General features: G+C 42.9%; 1 protein-coding gene across 2 annotated transcripts in view; it reads left to right on the top strand.

Moving 5' to 3' along the window:
• Positions 1-16,445, top strand: part of SRGAP1 (SLIT-ROBO Rho GTPase activating protein 1) — a 263,884-nt gene extending 247,439 nt beyond the window's left edge. For both annotated transcript variants that reach the window (XM_045829578.1, XM_045829577.1), the window contains exons 19-22: positions 5,601-5,781; positions 6,971-7,105; positions 7,245-7,584; positions 11,788-16,445. In XM_045829578.1, the coding sequence (XP_045685534.1) occupies positions 5,601-5,781; positions 6,971-7,105; positions 7,245-7,584; positions 11,788-12,165 (1,034 nt within the window). In that variant the 3' untranslated portion in view covers positions 12,166-16,445. The remainder of the gene's footprint in view (positions 1-5,600; positions 5,782-6,970; positions 7,106-7,244; positions 7,585-11,787) is intronic.
• Positions 16,446-20,423: the final 3,978 nt, after the last annotated feature.

The raw sequence follows: 20,423 nt of genomic DNA, 5'->3' as shown, positions 1-20,423 counted from the left end.
CAGTTGTACTGTCCCCACTGCTCCACACTCCTGTCACACACTGGGGCCCTCAGGGTGTGAGTCTGGTTCTGGTCTCTGTTCTTTCCCCTCTGGTCAACTGATCCACCCCTTCATCACTGTCTTAATTTCGATGCCTTTCAGTAGACCTTAATATTTGGTGAATCATCACCCCCGACTCTGTCCTTCTGAATAATTCTTGGCCTTTTTGCAATTTTACATAATTTTTAGACTCAGCTTTCCAAGTTCTTAAAACAAACAAAAAACCCTAAAAACCTGTTGGGGTTTCGACTACAGTTACATGGATAATACATGTATTAATATAGAGAGAATTAATGTTTTTATGATGTTCAGTCCTCTGGTCCACAAACATATATCTAGTTACTACATGTCTCCCAATAAACTTTTATACTTTTGTCTGTAGAGGTCATTTTTTTCTTTGTCTTACATCTTGAGCTGAATGTTTAACATTACTTTTCATACCCTTTTTTAATATTAGCATATAAAGCTGTCACTTTTCTCTTAGTACCTCTTTAGCTGTACCCATGATCCTTTGATTCTTTCTTCAGCTATGGTTAATATGCTTTAAACTCATTCGTTGGGTTTTTTTTTTTCCTACTTGTTCTTTTGGGTTCACTTTTGTATTTGCTGCTTGGTCACATTTTATAGTCTCTTGCTCTGTACTCATAATATTAATCCTTTCCATTGTTTCAGATCTTATGTCTGATCATTCTAATATCTGCAGTCTTCCTGGCTCTTGCTCATTGAGTCTGATTTTCCAGTATAATCTGTAAGTCTTTTTACACATTTTTGGAACTTTGTAGAGTTCCTTTAGGCTCCATTGAAGGTTAATTCTTCCAGAGAGGGTTTGCATTTACTTCTGCCTGGGGTACCATCAGCTTGGGACCACACTGAATTTTAAGCTTGAGGTTTTCCAGACCACCCAGGTAGCTAGCATGAACTGAATCTGCAAACCTGCCTAAGGCCTGGAATGTAGTTGTAATTCTCAGACATGATTTGGTCCAAGGTTTGAGATAGATGATTTCCTTAAATCAGGGGCAGGAACAGGGGTGGGGCGTTTACAATCTGTAGAGAAGTACAGAGGGCCAGGAGTTCACTGTGGTGCTGAGAGATGTGGGGGGTGGTGAGGAGCTGAGATTCTCCACACTAAGCAGCCCCTAGCCTTAATCTTTTGTATAAAATGAAAGCTGGAGTTAACCAAGCAGGGAAAATGCCCTCGAGGCACACTCTGACTCACATTTTCTAGTGTCCTGTTTACTTCCCTGGATTCCCACTTCCATTCAGTGTTTGGTCTTTGGTATTCCTTACTGTTACAATGGCTTACTAATGCCGTTGTAGGGGTTTTTTTATCCAATGTTTTTCATTGATTTCAGCAAGAGGGTAATAATCAAGGTGTCTAGTGTGCCCACCCCATGCTGCAAAAGGAAAGTTTCTTGGTGTTTTTAAAAGTAGGATAAGTTGTCCTTACCCGTGTGGCTCAGTTCGTTGGGCGTCATTCGCAAAGCGAAAGGTCACTGGTTTGATTCCCAATCAGGGCACATGGCTGGGTTGCATTTTCAGTCCCCGGTCAGGGCTCATACAAGAGACCACCAATTGATGTTTTTCACTCATGTCAGCATTTCTCTCCCTCTCTTTCTCCCTCCCTTCCTCTCTCTCTCTGAAAGAAAAATAAATAAAATATTTTTAAAATAAAAAAGGTAGGGTGTGTTGATATTTTCTGAACTCAGGCTAGAAGATATTCTTTAAAGTGAGAGCTGTGATGTTCTTTTTGAAAGTCTCTGAGTCCTACCTCAGCCACCATTTATTCTTCTGTCTTCAGTTTCTTTGTTTCTTTACATGATTCATTCCTTTTTCACGGATGACTCCTGTTGAGTGTTTCCTCGCTTTCCCCAGGGGCAGGAGGAGCCAAGACAAAGCCGCCTGGCTCTCGTCCCAAACATCAGTCTCACCGCCGCACCATCTGTCAGTTGTTCTTACCTCCTGCCTGTAAAAGAAGAGCTTTGCTGAGGGCCGTGTATTTTCGATAACATTTTGATCGTGTTCACCTGATGTTGCTAAAGAAAAGCATTCTTACAAAGGACAGCCACCCTTCCCCACAGCCAGCCCCTAAAGTCCTGTAACTAAATTAACTAGAGTATTGATTATCTTTTTGATTGCCCAGGTATTTATTTTGTTTTTTTCTGTCATGGTTTCACTAGAGACAATAGCTTTTGTTTCCAAAAGACAGGCTGTCACAGAACAAAGCCATCATCTGCCAGGACAGTGGGCAGCATATCTAGGAGGGTACGTGTCAGGGACAGGAAGATCCCATGGAGAAAGTGTGATGTACTGGCATTTTGTGTAAAATTAGAAGACATGTAAATTAAGACTTGATAGCACCAGGCAGCCAAAAGGTCAGCTCCGCTAAATTTTATTTCCCTTTGCACAAAATTGTAATAACCATGCAGAAAAATGAATCTGTCATATTACACTGTTATTATTATTGTTATCGGTAACAGCAGCATTCTACAGAATCTCTGCCTACCCTTAAAGGGCCATGGTGCTCTCTCTGTGAAAGGCCTGTGGTGCGTTGCTGTGCCCTGAGATTGATTTGCTCCATGGTGACTAGACTAAGATGTGTATAAATAGCTTATGATTGACACCTGACTGTGAAATGACTCTCATGGGAGCAGAAAGAGTCAAAATAAAAAAATGAAATTGCTCAGAATGTAAGAGGGTTACCAATAAAATGCCTTTCTGATTCATCTGGTCATTCTCTCATAACCTCTCTACATTTGAACTAAAGAAGCAAAGACTGATAATCCTGTTGCTAGTTGTCTCAAAAACAAAGAAAGAAAGAAAGACTGAGCACAGAGGTTATGATTGTGAAATTATGATAAAATATGTACATACCTATTAAATAGTCTTGACTGGCCCGTGGCCAACACTGACAGTGTATGAATGAATGGCATGAAAGAATTTTAATGGTCTCTCTTCATTTCCCACTGACAAGTGTATGGATTGTACACTATCTTATGGGCTGGTATCTTTTCACTTTTATTTCAACCAAATTTTAATACATGGGAGTGTTCACGTAGGAATTTACAAATTACATATCATAAAGTTATTTTTTTATTGATTTGAGAGAAAGAAAGAGAAACATCGATTCGTTGTTCCACTTATTTATGCAATCATTGGTTGACTCTACTATGTGCCCTGGCTGGGGATCGAACCCTGCTCTAACCAGTCAAGCCAACTGGCCAGGGCTTATGAAGTTGTTTTGTTTTTTTAATAAATTGGCATGTCTTCATTCTCTCATGGATATGTTTATTTGTGTTCCCCAAAGAGAACTGCAGTAAAAAAATTTGGCATCTGTTATCTTAGATAAACCAGGATTTATTCTGCATCTGCAAGTTTAAAACAAACTAAAAAGTCAGCCTCTTTGAATATAAAGTTATATGCCTCCTCTATGAAGCAGACTGGTAGATATTTAATAAAGATGCTATTTATATTCTTTTAATAAAGAAAATATAATTTTAAGAGAGAATGCCAGAGTCTTAACATATGATCTAAAGTGATAGTTGTTAAAGGACTAAATTGTTGTCTTAAAATTATTTTTACACATACCTTGCTGAGAAGTTTACTACATGCAGATTATACTGCAATGTGAAATATTATTCACCTTAAAAATTACCTCCTAGCAAAAGGATGGGGCATTTTTTGTCTTTTCTTTAAATGTATAGCTGAAATTCACTCAGGCCCTTCAGATAAGACAAATCCTAAGCTTTTTCAATATGTTTGTTGATGTTTATGCTTTTACCTTATATGTCCTAGAGAATGTTTTGATTTATCAAGTGAGAAAGAAGCTTAGCTGGGTAGCCAAGGACTTCTTGGGCAGTTATTCCATATAAGTACAACAGACATTGAAGATGCTGCAGTGAACTTTGGGAAAAATAAACCATTTTAAATGAAAGGTTTGTTACCAAGGGAAACAGAAGACACTTTCCTGAGAAAGTATTTGACAGATAGGTAGGTTTTAATCTTATATATGCATATATATTCTAGAGTATTTGGGAACTAGTACATGCGCAGTTTTTAGCAAATGAGGTATTGCTCGTAGCATAGGTCTATTTCTCTATACACCGCCTGCATTGGCCCTTTTTAGTTCTGCTGATGATTGATGAGAAGTTTACTCACCTGTGGCTGACAACAGAGAAGAGGATGGGGGGCGATAGGGGGAGAGAGGAAGAGAGATCGTACTACCCCACATGGAAAGGCTTTTTGTAGTAAGCCGAATCACAACAAGCACCTCCTGTAGTTGTTTAATTTAGTTTGTCTGCTCATCTGCCTTTGATACTTGTGTCAGAATAAGATCAGAGCTGAAATTCCACTTTTAGGCCCAGAATTCAATATCTTTTTTGAACTTTTTCTTTTGAAATTATTATAGATTCACCTGCAGATGTATGAAATAATACAGAAATCCCACATACCCTTCACCCAGTTTCTTGCAGCGGTCACATTACCTTGCACAACTATGGTATCGTGTCACAACCACAAAACTGACGCTGATACAATCCATTCACCATATAGTCACATTCTACCAGTTTCCACACACCCGTGTGTGTGTTGTTCGTTCAGTTCTCTAAGGCTTTATCACAGGTACAGACTTGCTGGACCATGACAGCAGCCACCAGAAAGAACAGGGCCACCGCGAGGGTGGCCGTGCTGCCCTTTCACAGCTACTGCCTGCCTTCTGTTGCCGCCCCCACCCCAGCCTCTGGGCACCATTAATCGAGTCTCCATCTCAGTACTGTGTCCTTTGAAACATGCTGCACAGATGGAATCCTACAGTATGTAGCTGGGCTTTTGAGATGGGCTTTTTTCCAGTCACTGTAATTCCCTTGGATATCTGTTGATCTTAGAAAATAGGATTTTCGACTCTGGTCTTTTAGTTATTACAGTACTGGACAGCTGTAAGATATGCTTGTTTCGTAGGTCACATCCAGAGTCTGTTGCTGAAGTTGCCTTTACCGTTGGTGGCAGTTTGAGGATTTGATAGTGTGAAAGAAGTAGACAAGGAAACTAAGTGTATTCAATTGGTATTTAATGTGGCCACTTTAGTAAACTTGATTTTTTTTAAATAAGCAAATAGAACATAGACTTCCTTGTGTTCTGGGATAGTGATATTTTCCACATTATAAATGAGATTAACATGTTGCAAGGGAACTCCATCAATGTCAAAAAAATATTGGAGCTATTGTAGAGGAAATCACAACCCAAGGAGAGATCTTATATATCACATTGCAAAGTTTAAAATATTTTTATTAGATTAGCATTGTATCTGTATTAAGAGGCTGGGGAAATTAAGATCTAATGTTCAGAGTTTCTTTGCCTGAAAAACTGTTGACAGCCAAAGAATGTTTTTCTATATCTTTTTCAACACCCTCATTTTCTCTTCCTTGATGATTTGTTTATTCCCTTGTTCTGTCTGGATATTAAAATAGCTTTGTGCTGTTTCTAAGGCCTCATCTGGGCCTGCAGATAGTGTATCACGCCTTCCCAACAACCCTGTCCCTCACCACTTTCTGGTGTGTTCTTTGCAGAATGTGAGCCAATAGAAGCCATAGCCAAGTTCGACTACGTTGGGCGATCTGCCAGAGAACTGTCCTTCAAGAAGGGCGCATCCCTGCTGCTGTATCACCGTGCCTCCGAGGACTGGTGGGAAGGCAGGCACAACGGGATCGACGGGCTTGTGCCTCACCAGTACATAGTGGTGCAGGACATGTGAGTAGTCCAGCATGGATCGCCAGGGTGCTCCCAAGAGGAGACCCCAGCTCTGCTCGCACACTGCCCTTGGGCTTGTGAGGAAAGAGCAGGGGGAACTGAGCTAACACTTCCGAGCTGGGCACCATTCTTCGCCTTGCTCGTGGATCCCTGAGAACAGAACTTTAGGTTTTCGTTCCCCAAACTCCATCAGGAGCTTGGGAGCAAGGACTAGTGAGAGATGCCTTTTGAAGCTTTCAGATTCTTAGAACCTGTGCAGAGAGTAATTTTGAGAGCTGAAGTGACACTGCTAATCCAGAAACAGAGGAGTTTTCCTTTGGGTGTCTGGCTACTATTTCAATTCCACATTCCCAAAAGAGAAGATACTGACCTAAAGTTTAAAAAGTATCATCTCCAAGCTTCCTCTTCTTTTTTTTCTTAATTTTGCTGATAAGGAAGCTCTAATTTCAAAATTATTTAAAGAAATGGGAAGATGGTCGTAATATGTAAGTGAAAGAAGCAGGCGACAAAGCGATACGTGTAGTAGAAGCCTATTCAGTGAGTATAGTGTTCGCATGCAAAACCAGCTTAAGAGCAGCTTTGAAAGGAAGAGAGAAATGTACCACATAAAACATATAAGGTAAACAAATGATTCAGCCTCATTTTAGAAATGTTCAAATGTGTGCCTCAGAATCCAAGAAATATTGTGTGTATATACAGATCAGGCATATGTGTCCAAAGTATATAAACATTAGCATCTATAATGTACTATACATATATACTATACATATATAGGGTGGGGCAAATGTAGGTTTACAGTTGTTCACATGAAAAATAATGCAACAATTGATAAATAATAATTCAAGGGAAAACTCTGTTTCACATACTCATAACTGTAAACCTGCTTCTGCCCAGCCCGTATGTGCACGTCCTTGTGGATTTGGGCCCCAGGCAGTTTTCAGAGTGTAAAAGGGTATTTTCTCAAGTTCTAACCATAGTTGTCTCTGGATGTTATATTATGGGTGACTGTTATTTTACTCTCTTTTGTATATCTGAATTTTTCCACTTTTTCTGCCATGAAATTGTATTATTTTCATAATGAAAAGAAAAAGGTTACATTAATAAGAGACTTACATACATAAAAGCCATCACTTTTTTTCCTCCTATTTATCTAACAAAAGACTCTTATTCTTGCTTCTCATTATTTCAGGGATGATACGTTTTCAGACACTCTGAGCCAAAAAGCTGACAGCGAGGCCAGCAGTGGGCCAGTCACGGAAGACAAGTCTTCATCCAAGGACATGAACTCCCCGACAGACCGACATCCTGACGGCTATCCGGCCAGGTAGGTGGAGTCTGATCCTCGGGCTCCCGAATGCCCTCCTCTCCTGCGGGCGGTGAGGAGCCACAGTCCCCGCGTCTGTGCAGTATTACCCAGTGTGATAAGCTCTCCTCCTCTCTCTCTTCCTCTGTGTTGTGTCCAGACAAAGAAAAAGAGGAGAACCGCCCCCTCCAGGAAGACGTCCTGGTAGAACCAGTGATGGTCATTGTCCCCTCCACCCCCCACATGCTCTTTCCAACTCCTCCATTGACCTGGGGTCCCCAAACCTGGCCAGTCACCCCCGGGGCCTGCTGCAGAGCCGTGGCCTCAACAACGACAGTCCGGAGAGGAGGCGCCGGCCGGGCCACGGCAGCCTGACCAACATCAGCCGGCATGACTCCCTCAAGAAGATCGACAGCCCTCCTATTAGAAGGTCCACATCGTCGGGGCAGTACTCAGGCTTCAGTGACCACAAGCCACTTGACCCAGAGACCATCGCTCAGGTAGGATGCTTTTAGGGCTATAGTGCCTGCTAAGTATATGGGGTATGAAGGAGGGGTTATGTAGGATTTACTTTTTTGTAGCCATGTATTTTGTGTAGAACCAGCTAATGAAAACAGGAAGGAAATTAGCACATTCTTTAATTTAAGGCCTCACTAAGGGTCTGTTGAAGAACCATTTGTTACTGGAGAGGCCCACGTACATTAGGTTTATATTGACTTAAACAGAGTCACGGCAGAAATGTAGGACCCAGGGCATTCAAGTGTATCATTGCTACACAGACGGAGAAATTCTGCAAAGAAGAATAGTGAGGAAGGACTAGCCCTATCAGACCCTAAATGCATGCTGAAGAGAGTAAAACAAACAAATTGATGGAACCCAGTGGAGAGCCCAGAAACAGAAAACATTTAGTATAGGAAGTGATGGATTAGTCAATAAATGACATGAGAAACAACGGCTGGCTGTTTGAAGAGCAGCACGTCTGGATACTGCATCACTCTCGAATGCACATGTGTCTTTGCTTCCCAACAGGGACTGCAGAGGAGGGCTTTGTAGTTTTCCGTAATGATTAGAATGGACAAAAGTAAAAGTACCTGTAAAATAATATTATTGGACAATTGATTTTCCCATAGTTCTACCATTTTTTCCTCTAGTTCTTTCTGCAGCATAGCCGTCAAAAATTGCATGGCTTTGGCTGGGTAGCCTTGGCTGGGTGGCTGAGTTGGTTGGAGCATCGTCCCATACACCAGTAGGTTGTAGGTTCAAACCCCGATCTGGACACATACCCAGGTTGCGTGTTCAGTCCCCGGTCAGGGCGCGTGCAGGAGGCAGCCGATTAGTGTGTGTCTTTCTCATCAATTTCTTTCTCTCTCTCTCTCTCTCCATCCCTCCTTCCCTCCTCACCTCCACCACACCTTCCTCTCTCCCAAATCAATAAATATATCCTTGAGTGAGGATTAAGAAAAAAGTGTGTGTATAGTCAGTGACAAAGGAGGTGAATAGATTCAGACTTTGCCATTCGAGTAATCTAAAGTAGTTTGCAGCTATCACTGAAGCTTAAAACTAAATAGAACAAAAAAGAAAGTGAATGAGAAATGAATGGAACAAATATGGGGAAGTATTAAAGATGCATTATTTTCAATAAAAAGCACCCAAGAAAACTGTATTGATATGACACATTTCTAAGATATTTTCAGTGTTCTAAGTAAAAAGAATTTTGGACAGCAAATAAGATTGTGTAAGGAGTTTAATATGTGTTTTTTTTTAATTAAACCAGTTTTAAGCGCATAACAGTTTTTCAACAAAAATCCGAAAGACTTTTGACCTTTTTGATTTTCTCTATTTGAAGTGGTATCTATGCAGGACCCTTTGAGGCCTGTTGAGAGCCAGCGATGTTTGACTGCAGCTGACTGACCATTTCAGAAAGCTGTAAGGTCGCTGCTTACAACAAACAGGTGAAGCAGGATTTGGGCTACAGAGACAGGGAGCTAGGAGCTTGGGGGTGGGAACATCTAATAAGGTCTGTTCAACCATTTTGCTTCTAAAACCAGGAAATCCATTCACTGTAAGTCATAAAAGCAAAGCTCAACAGATAAACAAGGCTCTCTACATTCTCTCTGGGGCAGAAACTTGTTATAAAAACAAATCCATATGCTTAGCGTCAAATGGAAGTCACATATGAAAGTAATCAGTTGAAAAGTGATGTCATCCTCACGAAATGGCTTTCAGCTGTGTCCTTTATTTATCTTTCCATCGCTCATCTCCAGATTTCCCAGGGGGACAACTAAGCCTGCCATCATGGTGTTCGTACAAAAAAAATATGCAAATTCTTTCATTAAACAAATCAGTGGAATCCCTGACGCAGTTTTTTTTAACTGCAACATCCATATGTGATCATCATGTTTTGGTTTATTCATTTAGCAAGCCTTTATTGAGCACTTTCTGTATGCCAGGTCCTATGCTAGGCTTTATGGACCCAAAGTTGAATCAGTAGCCAGCCGCAGCCTGGAGGTGCTTCCAGTCTAGGGAGGGAGTTAGACGCGGAAATCTGCTGCCACTGCACGGGGCCGTCAGGGGTTATGCTCCAGGGGAGTGGAAGGAGAGCTCCTCCACTCAGCCTGCCTCACACAACACTCCACTTCCTGTGTGCATGGATGCTAAAAACACATAGTGTAAAGTCTACTATCTTAACCATTTTTAACTGTATGCTTCAGTATATTCACCTTGTTGTGAAACAGATCTCTAGAACTTTTTCATCTTGTAAACCTGAAACAGTATACCCATTGAAGAACAACCCTGCTCTTGCCACTCTCCCCAGCCCCTAGCCAACACCACACTACTTTCTGCTTCGTCTGTGCGTGTGACCGCCTTGTGTAAATGGAAGCAGGCAGTATCTGTCCTTTCTGACCGGCTTATCCCACCTAACATAATATCCACAAGAGTCATCTGTGCTGTAGCATGTGGCAGGATTTTCTTCCTTTTTAAAGCCAGATAGTATTCCATTGTCCGTGTATACCACATTTTGCTTATCCATTTATCCATTGAAGGAGCACACTCCATATTTTGAAACAAAATATTTTGTAATTTCCCCTTTAGTATTTAAAATAAATTGATAGCTAAAATACCTAATTTAAAAATATATATATATATATCTGAATATAATATAAAGGAAAAGTAAAAGGCAGTAAATATTAAAACAAATGTATTTCAGTTAATGCTTAACAACACTAGAAGACAAATGAAATAGTGAGATCCTTTCACCAACACATGGAATTACCAAAAATACAATTAAAAATACACATTGAGCCCTGACCAGTGTGACTCAGTTGGTTGGGTGTCATCCTGCAAGGTGAAATGCCAGTTCGATTCCTGGTGGAATGCCTGGGTTGCAGGTTTGGTCCCCGGTCAGAACACATTTGAGAGGTAACCAATTGATGTTTCTCACTCACATCAATGCTTCTCTCCCTGTCTATCTGTCTCCTTTCACCCCTCTCTAAAAATTAATAAATAAAATCTTTAAACAAAAAAATGTTTAAAAATACATATTGATGTGAAAGTCTTAAGTTAATCTTAACTCAAATTCCATGAAAGGTATTTCTATCAATGATGTGATTTTTCTTAAGTGGTCCCAATCAAAATAGAGTATAATTTATGTGATCACTGTATTCCTAGAAAACTTAATACCATTAAAAAATATTATGTTTCCCTGGCTGGTGCAGCTCAGTGGACTGAGTGCCGTGCTGAGAACCGAAAGGTCACCAGTTCAAATCCCAGTCAGGGCACATGCGTGGGTTGTGGGCCAGGCTCCTAGTTGGGGACTTGTGAGAAGCAACCAATTGATGTTTCTCTAGCACATAGATGTGTCTCTCCCTCTCTCCCTTTCTCCCTCCCTTACCCTCTCTCTAAATATAAATAAATAAAATATTTAAAATATATATTTTATGTTTACATATAAAAAAGAATTAGGTTCTAGGCTCAGATTAGTATAAACGGATTTTCACCCACATAACTCTGGAGGACATTCAAAAGGTGAACAAGTCGTGGGACACTTTACTGCATGTAAACTATGTAGGACACTTGCAAGATAGCTAGCGTGTCTGGCCCCTGCCCGACCAAGGCTAATAATGCCACCCTGTTGCTGTGGCATCTAAACACACACACCGTGTTACAAACATGCCCTCTGCGGGAAGTACCATTTCCATTGAGATCCAGGGGTCATGGCCATGCGGGGAACGCTTACACTGATTTTTGAAGAACTGCTAGGAATTAGCCAAGTGCATAGGAAGTGCTTAACAATTATTTGTTGAATGAGTGAGAGCAACCTGACTTTCTCTTGCAATTCACTTTTACTTCTTGAGAAACTATTATGGTATCTGAACTTCAGCTACCTTTCACCATAAAGTGAAGTAGAATTCTATATAAAAAGTCAACATGTAAGGTAGAAACCACCAGAAAGTACCTGGTACCTTAGAATGGCAAGTGTTTGATAAATGGCTCCATGAGCCACTGCATCTTCATCTCCTGAACATTCAGAGTCAAAATAATTACATGAGATGACATTATGTTCATACACTTTCTACCTGCTGTGAAGTTAAAGCATTCATGCTTTTGCTGGCCTGTTTGCTTTGAAATGAAATTCTGGGCTTCTGTGTATTGATATTAATTATCTGTTTGTTTTCTCTCTCTTTCTAATGATTTTACAACAGGATATTGAAGAGACAATGAACACTGCTTTGAATGAACTCCGAGAACTGGAAAGGCAGAGTACGGCGAAGCACGCCCCGGACGTGGTTCTGGATACCTTAGAACAAGTCAAAAACTCTCCCACCCCGGCCACCTCCACAGAATCTCTCAGCCCTTTGCACAGCGTTGCCCTCAGGAGCTCAGAGCCTCAGATTCGACGAAGCACTAGCTCCTCCAGTGACACCATGAGCACTTTCAAACCTATGGTGGCGCCCAGAATGGGCGTGCAGCTGAAGCCTCCAGCCCTAAGGCCGAAACCTGCAGTTCTTCCAAAAACAAACCCGACCATAGGACCTGCACCTCCTTCCCAGGGTCCAACAGACAAGTCTTGCACAATGTAAAGACCACTGAGCAAGGTCAGACAAGGAGGTGATTAAAAAAAGAAAATGGATTAGTGACAAACGTCAATGATCCATACCTTCCCTTAGTTTTGTGCTTATAACTGGAGATCTGGCTTTTCTATGTTCTCAAATGTAACATCCAAGACTAGCTAAGGTAACACGGGCATTTGTATTTTGTAATTTCTTTTTTTTAAATGACTGGACATACGTCATTTTAAAGACAATAGATACACTTAGACTTACTTGAAAATTCAATGCTGCACCATGTGTGATGAAGGCAACCCCGCTGCACCCCCCGCATTGTACTGTGCAGTGTTTCAGGGGTCGGGTGGCCCCGGGCAGGTCAGAAACGTCAGTCCGGAGGCACGAGGATCTGAGCCCCAGGCTTTGGAGTGTAACCGGCGCTGGTCTGTGGCACTTGGGGCAATGGCTGAAAGGCCATAATGGCAGCGTGTGGTAGCTGACAGTGAGCACCTCTGATTCCATGCAGGGGGCAGGGCTCAGCTCAAGCTAAAGACTTGCGGTTGTCACAGTGGGACGGACATGCCCAGTGGGCACTTCAGCCCACAGCCGGAATGATCGGATGATTGCCTCTGTCCCAGTAAGTCATTTCCCTGGGTCCAGGTTAAAGACTAGCAGAAGAAGGTAAAACCTCTATAGTTACTGCTTGAACTAAACCTGGGAAAGGAGAGAGAGAGAGGGAGACAGTCCTCCAGAGCTGTCGATATGACTGCTTCTATGGGCCTAACCGGGCCCCAGAAGATTTCCAACTCCATCCCATGCATTCACGAAGGACTAGAACAGTCTAATTTTAAAGAATTTCTGGTTACACTACTCCACAAACTCCTTCTGAGATCTGTGGTTATAACTGCCTAGACAATGTTTCCAGCTCCCTAAACCCCTGTGTTCTCCTCCATGAGAATGGAGACAGCAGATGCACACAGGTCCTCTGTTCACTCAGCTTTCTCTTCTCCTGCCCGAATGGCCTTGGCTCCTTTGAGCCTGCTGCAGAGTCTGGATGATCCTGCATCGAACGCCCGCCTTTCCACTCCTCTTGCCTCTTTGAGCCAACCTAGAACGGGCCATGGTACCGGCGTGGGAGCTGTGCCGGCCCCAGCGGGAGGATCACCTCATGGTTCCAGGATCATTTCCTCCCAACTTTGTACCTTGGAGCCGTGACCACTTTTTTCTTCACTTTTCTTTTCACATGTGGTCTCTGTGTAACTAACACAGTCACCCGGCCCCGTGAGGGCCCTCTTTCTCTGACACCATGCATATAGGCAGTTTTTCTTTAGCCCATATTTATGCTTTATTTTTTTCTATCTTAAAAAGGTTGCTTTGAATGTGGTCGTTTTCACTAAGGTACAAATCACCCCTCTCCCACCAGCAGTGGCTTCTATCATCTGTAAACCTGTGAGCATTTAATCTAGTCTGTCATTGAACTTACTCATGAAGAGACCTTTCTGTTTTTTAAGATAAACAGATGGCCAGAACTAACCGCTCTGGACCACCACTGATTTCCTTCTAAATTTGGTTTCAAACTTCCAGGCAGTTGCATGCCCACCTAAGAATTACACAGTGTGGACTTTATCAACCCACTCGTGAGTGCCGCATGCAGGAAAGGATGAGGATCTGGACCGCAGTCAAGATCATGACTTTGATATCTACCTCAGTTTGCTAGGCTGATCATTCTAACGCAAACAGAGACTAAACTAATGAGATAGTTACCTTTCAAAGTCACACTGCTGGTTGCTTGCCTAAAGCCTAATTTCACTCATGTATCAGATAGTGAATTTTTCCCCCTATCCAGGAATGGTATTTTCCAGGAATGGTAAGCTTTTAAACCTCTTAATTTTCAGAACCAGCTTTTTTGCCCATCTTGAAAAAGAGGCCCCGCTCAGCATCTTGTCCAGCCCCTCGCCATTCCCTTGGGCGTCAGTGGTCCCTCAGCAACTGGGGCACAAGGGGACCGCCAAGACGAAACTGCGAACAGCACTAACCCTTCTAAACACTCTTCCCAGATTCCCTAGGAAATTTAAACTTTCCTAAATAATCTCCCAGTTTTTTCTGGATTCCACTTTGGTTTCTAACTCTCTGTCACTCTGTGGGGGAACAGGAGCAAAGAACAAAGGTGGAAGTAATAGAGGAGGAAGGGAAACTTTAAGAAATTTCTTTTAGAAATTAAAAAGGATTTTTAGAAACCATTTTCCATCTTTGATGGATGTGTAATATGTTAATGAAGGGTATCAAAAAGTGGGAGAGGAGGGTCTTTTATAAGCTTTAACTATAACTTTTCAGGTTTTACCCCAAGCTCAATTCTTCAGACCTTCCCCTGGTAATCCTCCCCATGTCTCCTCCCTGTTTGCACCAGTGATGAATGAGGGTGGCCTTTCCACCACCACATCAGGACTCAGCTGCCTGGGATGGCCGAGGACTCGCTCCTCTGAACCCTCAGAGCCTCAGAGGCTGTGCCTTCTGGGAAACAGCTCTAATAACTGCCCCATCGCTTCCTCACTTTACCTGTCTCTAGCTTTTCCCTCTAAACCCCTGTTGTCATCCTGAGGCTTTTTTTCCCCCAATTCCCAGGGAAGGATGTGACTCATGGTGAGTAAGGACTCAGTAGGGACTCACCTGCCCTTACTGTTTTGTAAAAGTCTTCAGATTCCAGGCATAAGACAAGGTGGCCACTTTACAAAATATCCAAACTCACACCTGCTCAGCTCATTAAAAGCTGCAGCAGCTTAGAGGCTTTACCTGGCACGTGGCCCGCCTTACCGCCACAGATGTAGCGCAAGCAGGGTCGGGGGAAGGCACAGGGAATGGAGAGATAATGCCTGCAGTTTTGGGACCTTGGCAGTCCTCCTGTGCAGTTTGGGAACGGGGTCATGTTGATGATGGGGAAATGCCGGTTCTACAGAGATGACCTGATTCCACTCACAAAAGAATATGTAATCACAGTTCATGTCACTGGATGTTCACGTCCCCTCCATTGAGCTCACTGAAGGAGTTTCACCAAGTTGGCCTTTATCAAGTTTGGGTCAGGGTGTGGATTAGTGTGGAGGAAAAGGTACTTGATACACATGATGAGTTCTCTGATGAGTGCTCTAAGTTATTTCAAAATGTTGAATGGCCCCTTGTAAAGCTATTGTTCAACAGTTTTGCACGTATTCATGCAATGTAATAGGACTTAGGTGCCCCTTGAACTGTCCACAGAATCATTTGCAGCAGCGTCCCCCTAAACCCACTGCCAGGGTTGTGGCAAGGGGTCAGTGGACATAGAGCACGAAAGGTCAGGGGGTATCAGTTCGGTTTTCAGTCTTTGTACTTTTGCCATTTCCAAAAATGGGCTTATAATTTAATGAAGGAGGAGAAGAAAGTGAGGAGAGTAGTAGTCTCCTTAGCATTTAGGAATGACACAGCCTCTGGGATCTACAAACTGAAGAAACTTTAATCTGATCATCACAGCCTCTAACATCCAAAATTAAGAGCCCGTGGGTCTGTGGAGGGGGTGAGAAGACTTCATATCGGGGTGGCACTCATTCCCGCCGGAGTGGTGAGCCGCCGTGAACACAGGAAGTGCACGTGGGGCTGAGCCTTGCTCTGCGTTACCCGTTGCAGAGGCCCTGAGCCACAGAGCAGCTTCGAAGTGAAGGCTCCACCCGTGTGTGAAGGAAGCTTCCTACCCCATCGTCCCCTGAACTGAAAACCCAGCCACCAGCGGGAGCCAGGCTCGGTGCAGGGCAACTTCCGCACAGCATCACTCAGATCGGTAAACTGGAAATGGAGCTCTCACTCACCCTAGTACACTTTCTTAAAAAATAGTCTATGTGGTAAAATTGAGATGGTTACCTGTATCTTTAAATTATGTAGGGAATTTTGTATGTTTATATAATTGTTCTGGGTTCCACAATGCCTAGCATAGAAAATGTTTAGTAAAAGAGAATATATAAACCGTGCATTTGTGAATGCCCCCCTTAGAGCATTCATCCAAGTCCAGTGTGTCGTGGGATGGGTACTATAGACGTTTCAAGTATAGTTAAGCGGTTGTGTGACAGGAGAGACTGCTACTTGCCTAGGGGCTCAAGGACAGCCCCTGCCCACCTAATTCAACCAGTGTCGTCCTTTCCCGTCCTTTGAGCAGTTGCAGTACTGGTAGCTTCCTGCTTGTGACTGTTACCTAATTGTGTCAATGTACATCTGTAGTATGTACATGTGAAAGTGCCTTTCTATTTTAGTTTTAGCCTGGCTTTTCACTGTTACCCCGCCCACCTCCGTCCTCTTCTGCCCCTCCCTACCAACCCTCCCACCGCCCCCTGACCGCCCCCCCTCCGCATATTTGAATATTTGAGTGTTGAAACTTCCTCCTTTTTCTCCCAGCTTTTCCATCTCCACCTTCCTGTGCCTCTGGTGCTCAGTTTTGCCCCATCTTGCATCCTTGTCCGTCATCACGCTCTGTTTTCCCGGGGCTGTGACCAGGCCTTCCCCACAGTAACTCTCCCCCGCGTCCTCGCCTCCGGCCCTCCCTCTCCGCCCACGTGCTGCTGCGTCCTGGCCCTCGTGTTCTCCTTTGCACTCTGGTCTGCCTCGCATCGTTATACTCCCTCGTCTCCGAGGTGAAAATAAAGGGGAGTGCTTTTACAGTTCTAGGAGGAAAGAAAAGTTTTGTTACTCCGTTGTGACAGTGCACTTTTATGTATAGTACTGTACATTTTGGCATGTACCATTCCAGGCTTCAGTATACAGTCAGGTCTGTTCTTCACGGCGTATCTTTATAATAAATAAGGTAGTTCTGGCTGGCTTTGTCTGCTTCGGGTTTCCTGTGTGATTCTCCGTGATGTTTTCATTCCTTTCCTTTCTTTTTCTAATCACTATTTACCCCCCAGAGAACCAAGTTGCATTAAATAATGTGAAACTACATGTTTTAAAAAATGTTATCTCACGCTCATTTTCGTTTGTGAATTTGAAAATGAGGCTTCATGCACAGGCCCTTGACCACGAAGCCAGGGCTTTTCAGAGTTGGAGCTGGGAGACTCCTGTGTAGGAGGGAAAAGGACTGGGAGGGCCCAGTGAGAGGCTGAGAGGGCGGTCCTTCTAAATGCTCACCCGCTTGAAATCTCTTTGAGGACTCCTTGGCATAGGAAACCTTGTCAAGTTCATCTTTGGTTTCATCTGAATACTTTGAAATGCAATCCTTAGGTATATGCTATGTTTAGAATTCCCCCAAGGTATTGGTATTTTTTTTTCTTCAGACTTAAACAACAACAACAACAACTAACTCTTAGAGGACTAGCAATACACGTTAAGTAGTTTCATAAAATTGTATTAGCAAGGTGCTGGACTGAATAGTGACAAGAGATATGAAGTAAAAAAGCATGTAAATCAAGCCCTGGCTGGCGTAGCTCAGTGGATTGAGCGCGGGCTGGGAACCAAAGTGTCCTGGGTTCGATTCCCAGCCAGGGTACATTCCTGGGTTGCAGGCCATAACCCCCAGCAACCGCACATTGATGTTTCTCTCTCTCTCTCTCTCTCTCTCTCCCCCCCTTCTCTCCCTAAAAATAAAATAAATAAATAAAATATTAAAAAAAAAAGCATGTAAATCAAGAGGAAAAAACTTCATTGGCATTAAATATACACAGAAAAGTGCCCAGGTCGTTAGTACAAGAGTTTTCACAAAGTAACACAGTGATGTATTCAGCACCCGGATGAAGAAATCGCACATTGTCAGCATCCCAGAAGCTAATCTAATCTTGTGCCTCTCCAAAGTTCATCAATCTCCTGATGAGAAGCAGGTCTGGTTGTGCCTGTCATTATAACTGTCTACAATGGACTCACAATGTATAGGTTTGTGTGTGGCTTCTTTTCTTGAAATTTACATCTGAGGGCTGTCTGTGTTCTTGCACATAGCAGTAGGTTTTTGTTTTTCCATTTTTCACTGTGGTATAGCTTGGTATTATATTTATTTTAGTATCTCCTGATTAAACTTTGGCTATAGTATGCAGAAATCTTTAAATGTGGACAAGTAAAGGAACCAAAAATAAAACAAAACCCATCTGTTAAAAGACATGTTTTCCCAAAACTTGATGGAATGACTGAACTAAGCCATTGACTGGAAGGCCTTCCTGGAAGATGGATGTAGAGGCTGCCCCAAGGGCCAAACACCCAAATCAAATTACAGGGTTTTTCTGGGAAAGCCCCCCTGCCCCAGGTCCTGCATCTCCCGCCCTGCTCACCTGAAGTGCACGGGGCCTCAGCCCCCTGTTCAGTGCACACCTGGATTCCTCACTCCTGAATTAGAGTCCCCCGTGGGTGTGTCTGGCTGTCATCTCCCACTGTTCTTATGCCAGCACCCTGTAAGAATATTAGGAAGGTGGAAAAAATGGGGTTTTCTGGCTGCTACCTTGGGCACTTGGGACTCCTACAGTGGAAAATTCCCCAAGCTTGATCTAAAGTGCCAAAAACTATGGCAAAGTCCATCCCATCGGCCATATATCCCTATTTAGATTTTTTTTAATTTATTGATTTTAGAGAGAGAGAGAGAGGCATTGATTTGTTGTTCCATTTATTTATACATTGGCTGCTTCTTGTATGTGCCCTAATGGGGGTCGAACCTGCAACCTTGGTGTATTGGGACAACACTCTTACCAACTGATCCACTTGGCCAGGGCTTGTCCCCATTTGGACTTTGGAAAAGATGGTCAGCATATCTCTGGGAAATAATCACAGTGAGTTTACCATTCTTCACTATCCATTTATCTTTTTCTCCATAACAGATAGAAAGCTTGCCTCCTACAATAACAACAACAAAAAATCAAAGAAATAGCCATTTTATCAAGGTCAGTCCTCAGCAAGAGTTGCTGGGGAGCTGGGACTTGGCTGGATGTCAATTGTGTGTTGAGAGAGAGAGAGAGAGACCCTCCTGTTGTTACCTCTCGTTCTCTTTAACATGTGGGCTTATGTCTTTTTTATGCCCTTACTGTCAATGAGAAAGTTATTGGGAGGTAGCAGAAGTAAAGGTGTGCCTTCAAATCACCACCTTTAAGCAGAAGCTCCTCTTAGCCTCTTAACAAAATCCTCCCTGGCTGAGCCAGCCAGAGTTGGTTGCTGCTGCTTGCAGCTGAAAGCCCTGACTGACGCACACATTCAGGAAGTATGTTCTCCCTAATTCTGGTATCCTCCTCTTTTCAAATGTTTGTGTTACGCCACTTCCTTTTTATGAACGACCTACATTACTACCTGTTTTGAGTAACCAAGAGAAATCTGAAGAGCATTTTCACTTTCACAAAAAAAAGATGAAAAACGAAAAGAGCATTTGCTTTGCAGAGAGCTGACATAGAGGCAGAGCGCACCCCGAGAGGCAGCGGGAGTGGCCTCACCAAGTGCCTTCCCAGGAGCTGCACACAGTGCCTCCGCATCAAAGCGCCGTAGCTTTGAATGTTGTTTCTGTGCTGCATCTCAACTTCTGTCATGCATCCAAAAGCAAGATGTGTCCCAAGATATCAGAAAAGCCTAAAATAGCTCATAAGGGTGTTACCTTAGTGTAAAACTGGATGTAATCCAGCTTTTTATTATGGTAAATAAAATAAAAACATGCATTGAATTTTGTGTCTGGGAACTCTCAAAAATTCCATGTAAATTAATGGCAATTGCTTCTGCACTTGACGCCATCTCACCTTATGAAAGGTTTTGTAGGAACTCTCTACTTGCAGATAGTGGGGGAAACCTATAAAGCTAAAATAGTTATTTTTGAGGGTAGAATAAATAGAACCCTAAATGTTAAAGAGGTAAATTCTAGTCCAGACCCACTATTTACCCAGGGAGAATGTCCCAAGTTTTGCAGACCACAACAGTGGCAACACGGCACCTTTCTCCATCAGAGGACTGTCAGCGAGCATCCCATCTGCTATCTCAGGAGAACATGGCTTGGAAAAGACACCCCCCAGGCTTGACCTTGCTTTATTTGGTTTAACCACTAAAGCACTTAGGAGCAAAACAGTGGGACAAAGATTCTATTTTATTTTGGAGGTATTTTAGGGGTTTTTTTTAAATATTTTTTTTAGAGAGGGAGGAAGAAAGAGAAACATCGATGTGAGAGAGAAACAAAGATCAATTGCCTATCACATACCCCCAGCCATGTGCCCTGACCAGGAATGGAACCGGCGATCTTTCAGTTTGCAGGCTGGCACTCAGTCCATTGAGTCACAAAGAGAAAAAGATGATCAAAAGTGGGGAAAGCTTTTTTAGCATGGTATGAAGCAAAA

The sequence above is a fragment of the Phyllostomus hastatus genome, unplaced genomic scaffold (assembly GCF_019186645.2).
Source record: "Phyllostomus hastatus isolate PE091 unplaced genomic scaffold, TTU_PhHast_1.1 phas_scaffold_93, whole genome shotgun sequence".
NCBI classification, from domain to species: Eukaryota; Metazoa; Chordata; class Mammalia; order Chiroptera; family Phyllostomidae; genus Phyllostomus; species Phyllostomus hastatus.
This window is presented reverse-complemented; position numbering and strand designations above follow the sequence as displayed.